Below are 5,515 nucleotides of genomic sequence, written 5' to 3' on the forward strand. Positions count from 1 at the left end.
AAATAGAAAAACCAATTATGGTAAGAAAATCTGGACAAACACCTAACATGACTGCTCTCATCAATATCTTTCTCATCAAGAAGAAAACCTTTAGGCTTGTTATCCAGAAACTTGTTCAAAAATACCGTAATAAGAAGAACATACTGTGAATTTCATAATAAGAATCCAAATTTGCAACATGTGACCCTTATCCCGCCCTCAACCAAACCTGTTGCTTTCTGCTCGAACTTTATCAACATATTAGTTAAAAAAATAAAAAAAAATTACAACATATGCATCTAATAAGCTCACATTGAAGATTGAGTTTCAACTTTTAGCAACTCATAGTCATCAAAACTCTATATATTATGCCAAACAATCAACTTAAAGATTGAGCTTATGGCGAATTCTTAATAAGAGTCCACATTTGCGAGATGTGACTTTTAGCGCACCCCATCGGTCTAGAGGTGGATCTAGGCGAGTCCTATGATTTCATGAGTGTCCACTATTTTCTCCTTGGATTATTCAAAAGAAATTTGAAAAATATATACATATAATAAGATCACATCCTTTACCAACTCAAAGTCATAAAAACTCTATATATCATGTCAATGAAAAGCATATCTCACTGCAGCTCATATACAAACATTTGGGGAGAAAATAAGGTGTTGTAGAATGGAACAAAAAGATTACAACTGAAAAACTTGCAGTTACACTCAACAACAGAATCAGCCAAAATTACCCGAGTAATTTGATGTACCTGGAAGATCGATTGTCACGTTCAAAAAAGGACAGCCCAGTGCACTAAGCTCCCGCTATGCGCGGGGTCCGGAGAAGGGCCGGACCACAACGGTCTATTGTACGCAGTCTTACCCTGCATTTCTGCAAGAGGCTGTTTCCACGGCTCGAATCCGTGACCTCATGGTCGCATAGCAACAACTTTACCAGTTACGCCAAGGCTCCCCTTCATCGATTGTCAAGTTCTTTCAGTTATTTTAGATTCAGTTCTTTCTGACTGGCTTGAGGGAGAACTACAATCCCTGGAAAAATTATGTCCGAAAATATTGAACTTTTTGCCTATCCTTTTGGAGAATGATTTCATGAATCGTCGCGAGCTAGATTTTTGCATATTCCTCTTCATACAAACATGGTCTTTTTCCAAGTCGTTTAATCTCATCCTCATCCGCGCTAGTTCAAGTTTTAGCTCTCTATTTTCTCGTCTCAACGAAGCATAATTGTCCTTGGGAGACATTGCAGCACTAAGAGCACCACTATTGATCCTCCAGGATTGGTGCATTGGCTTAATGTCATCATCAGGGTATGAACAAAACAAGGCGTTTCGTAGCCTCAATTGCTCGAAATAAAGAACTTGAACGATGGATTGGAGAGGAAGGCGCTCGTTTTGTGCAGCGTGTGCACCAGCTTCCTGTGAGAGCTTTTGGAAATCTATCAATTTGCATAGTCTTCTCTTGTCTGGATCTGCTAAGGTTTGATGAGCCTGGAATATGCATTCATGAACAATGTTATGGTTAGTTATATGAAAAAATAGGAATTGAGATGAGAAGCTCTATCAGCTTAACAAAAGGTGAAAAGGTCCAAATTTACCCCCCTATGTTGCTCGGACTTTCCGAAAATATCATCGGGTGCGTGTCTGATACTCCAAAAATAGTGCATTTTTGGAGGATCTGATAATGCTGCGACAGCATTTTGGAGAGTCCACACAACATAGTTTACTCCTATACCATACATAATATCTCAATTTACCCTCTGTTACACTTTGACGTTATACATACCCTTGCTGTTAGCAAATATCTTGTATTCGTCCTTCACTTTAACGAAGCTCCATTGCGGATTGGATGGATTCCGCGTGTCAAAACACTTAAGGAAAAAGGTCCAAATTTACCTCTCCAGTTTTTACTATGGTTAAGATTACCTTTAATCGTACTTTTGGTTGGTGCTCAGTTAGGGTCATCGGCGAATACAAGATAATTTGCTAACCACAAGAAATGAACAAAAGGGCAGTCTGGTGCACAAAACATCCCACGTTCACGGGGGATTTGGGGAAGGGCCACAACCCAAAGGGGGTGTAATGTAGGGAACCCACCCTAATACAAACATAAGTGGTTGATCCCACGGTCGTACCCATGACCTATAGATCACATAGGTCACATCGATATAAACCATGACCCAACCACAAGAATATGAATGACTCCAAAATATAACAGAGTGTAAAGTTAAGATATTTCGTATAATAGAAGGGTAATTTAGCCATTTTCACTAATCAAAGGAGGACATATTACTCTATAATGGGAATAATTATGATTATCTCAAGGTAAAGAACCTTAATACTCTTGATGAACTTATTCTAGAACTACCATATTCAATCAAGTCATTAGCAATCTATATGGTTTTATCAAAAATAAGCACCATATGATATTTCTCCTGTTGTGAAATTTTGAAGAACTCTCATTGAAACCAGCAAAAACATTTTTGAACATATTTCAATTAAATTGTCAATACATACCTTGAGGTAAACGTCGATTGCTCGATAAAGTCCATCATGGACAGTACGCGCATGTGCTGGTAATGTTTCTGCAACAGCAATGAACTTGCTCAGCTTTAGATTTGCATCTGGTGCAATTTCAGCTAGGTAATTGTCAACCAGCTTTGATACTTTGAACAATGCATTTTGTGATGGCGTCGTAGTAGGGCTATCGGATTCAAAAACCGATACATCTTCCATATCATCATCACTATCTCCCTCTTGCTGTGAAAAGTTAACCAAGATTCTATGCACTGTGTCAACATCAAACAATGTATCACCAGCATGTCGAAAGGAAGGAATCAGAATATCGTCCAGGGTAGCCGTATCCAATTGAGATCCTATCCGCCTCTCGAGATCAAGCCTACTAGCAACCGTGCAATCTAACATCACTGCACTTCGCAACAATCCAAAAAGAAAGCTCAAGGGCACGACGAATTTTTCAACAGGCATCAGGCTCACGATCGTCTCAACCACGAGTTTTTCTTGGATATTTGAACCAGAAAGGGATTTTTGTATCAACTCTTTTTGTGCATAGTTCACTAGTGATGCAGCAATACTCTCAGGCCTAACCCCACGAAACTTCATCGCGGTTATGACGCGTTGGTACAAGTCGATACGAAGCATTGAAATATCCTCAATCCACCAGTCCAATTCACAATTGGCTTGTTTAATCATATGTAGTCTTCCTCCAGAGCTACTATACTCTAATCGTGAGAAACTTGAGGCGATTTGCTCGACACAAGCTTTCGAGGCTACAGCATCGATACACCGGCTAACAATTTTCAGCTCATCAGCAAGTGGAAGTAAGTTTTCACATTGTCTCAAGACTTCAACACACATTTCAAGATTCTTGCAAACAATGCTGTCAAGATATTCTTCAGCTCTTGAACCAAGATTATTTTTCGAGTAGTCCTCCGACATCTCGAGATAATCGGATACGCAACAAAGCTGAGCAACATTTGCTGCTGTGATCTCAAAGTTGACACCATAACAGAATTTGGCTGCTAGCTCAAATGATTCTGTTCCACCTGGTAGACTAACAAGCTCAATTCTTGATATATCTGAATCCCTGTGCTCTGCTACTAGCCTCCGGATTCGTCCGCTTCTCGAAACAAGGGGAAACTACATCATAATTATCTTATGTTAGGGAATTTTCTATTACATTATAGTCTCTAAACTTACTCATAGGCATGAAATTTAAAAAATTTCAAACATTTCAATATAATATGTGAGATAAGAAGTCATATAGAGGAATAGTGCTAAGAATTCTATGTTGTTCGAACTCTTCAAAAATGCTGACGTGAGTGTCGGATCCTCCAAAAGTAGTTCATTTTGAATGGTCCGACACGGGCAGTAGCAGAGCTAGGACTTTTACCAAGGGGATTCGAAATATTAAAAGGTAAACTTACGAACATGCCAAGGGGATTGAACATTTACTATTTATGCATAAAAATAAATTTAACCTTATATATACTCTATAATTTTTTGGCGAAGTTGATTCGGTTGAACCCCATTTCGCCACTCTAGTTCCGCCCCTGAATACGGGTGTGGCAATATTTTTGAAGAGTTCGAGCATCAATAATAGAGAATGAAGAGCATTTACCTTGTGGAGTGAAAATATGCCACCATCCACTTCTATTGTTATATCACTAGGAACATCTCGAAATACCCTATAACATATAAATTAGCCAATAATAAGCAGAAAGACTAAAATTTTGATCTTTCTCTTCTAGGGGAAGATTTAACATAGAGGTAGTAGGAGCACGTGCACTCACTGTCTTAGGCTCGGACTATGTGTAGTACAACAACAACGACAACATATCCAATGTAATCCCACAAGTGGACTCTGGAGAGGGTAGTATATACACAGACCTTACCCCTACCTTGTACCTTGTGAAGGTAGAAGGTTGTTTCCGGTAGACCATCGGCTCAAGGAAAGAGCACTCGGACTATATGTGTGTACAAAAATTCATCAAAAGTTTTACTAAGATGCATGTAACTAAAGCCCCAAGTGATTTTGAACTGCACGTATGCAGGTTCATCACCACCAGCAACAACATACCCAGTATTGTCCCACAAGTGAATTCTGGGAAGAATAATGTGTACGCAGACCTTACCTCTAACTTGTGAAGGTACGTAGGTTCACAAACAAGCCAAAAAAAATGCTTTAAAACTTTCAAACATTTTGGCATTGCATATACGAGATCAAGAATTTAGAAGCTGTGGATTCTGAGTTGAGAGAACGAGTTATGACACGTATAACCAAGTACACATTTTTTTAATCAACTATAGCATATTAAATCACATTGATGCTACAAAATTAATCTTTTTACACTGTCGATGTATATAACTACGTACTGCAAAATACAAACCATTCGTTATAACGCTGCCTCGAAGTAGACTTGGTTAGTGGTAGTTGATGGTGGTGTTTGTCCATGGCCAATATGGTGAAGAAAAGCCAAGGGAAAAGATTGAAATTCTCTAAAGAAAGAAGAATGTGAAAGGTTTGTTAAAGAAGACAAGAAAATAAGGGGACAGAGACACAATAGGAGAGATTTTGCTGTTTGTTGAGTACTTCTTTGGCCATTTTTTTTGTCAAACCTTTTTGTTTTCATGTTCAAAGCAATGGGGCCTCTCTTGTGGTCACGTTTTTTTTATCCGTCTCAATTTATGTGATGGTATTTAACGGTAACCATATTTATCTAATAGAAGAATTAACTTAAATAAATATTGCTTAAATTTAAAATAACCAGCAGATATATAATACGTGTATAGTTATAAATTAGAAAAAAGTGAATAGTGAATCTGATAGCTATTTTTGTATTTATTCCAATTTAATAAGGTAAAAGAATTTCTTGAGACTTGTGATATGAAACAAGCTAAAGATATTTATGTGGTTATAAATCATCTCATTAAAAGTAAAATGAGAAGTTTAAAGTCAAATGTTTTTGAATATAGAAATACATCATTATTTTATAATAGGCTAAAAAT

At 37.8% G+C, this 5,515-nt stretch overlaps 1 protein-coding gene across 2 annotated transcripts; it reads right to left on the minus strand.

Annotated features, from left to right (window-relative positions):
• Positions 1-549: 549 nt before the first annotated feature.
• Positions 550-5,084, minus strand: LOC104218095 (BTB/POZ domain-containing protein At5g48800-like). Of its 2 annotated transcripts, XM_009768497.2 has the most exons (4): positions 4,897-5,084; positions 4,128-4,194; positions 2,504-3,646; positions 550-1,477 (listed from the first exon to the last, which is right to left on the minus strand). In XM_009768497.2, exons 1-4 carry the CDS (start codon positions 4,959-4,961, stop codon positions 956-958), a joined length of 1,797 nt encoding a protein of 598 aa, XP_009766799.1. In that variant the 5' UTR covers positions 4,962-5,084; the 3' UTR covers positions 550-955. The 2 variants fall into 2 exon arrangements, with proteins under 2 accessions (XP_009766799.1, XP_009766800.1); XM_009768498.2 differs by lacking the exon at positions 4,128-4,194.
• Positions 5,085-5,515: the final 431 nt, after the last annotated feature.

The sequence above is a fragment of the Nicotiana sylvestris genome, chromosome 2, assembly GCF_000393655.2.
Source record: "Nicotiana sylvestris chromosome 2, ASM39365v2, whole genome shotgun sequence".
In the NCBI taxonomy this organism is placed as follows: domain Eukaryota; kingdom Viridiplantae; phylum Streptophyta; class Magnoliopsida; order Solanales; family Solanaceae; genus Nicotiana; species Nicotiana sylvestris.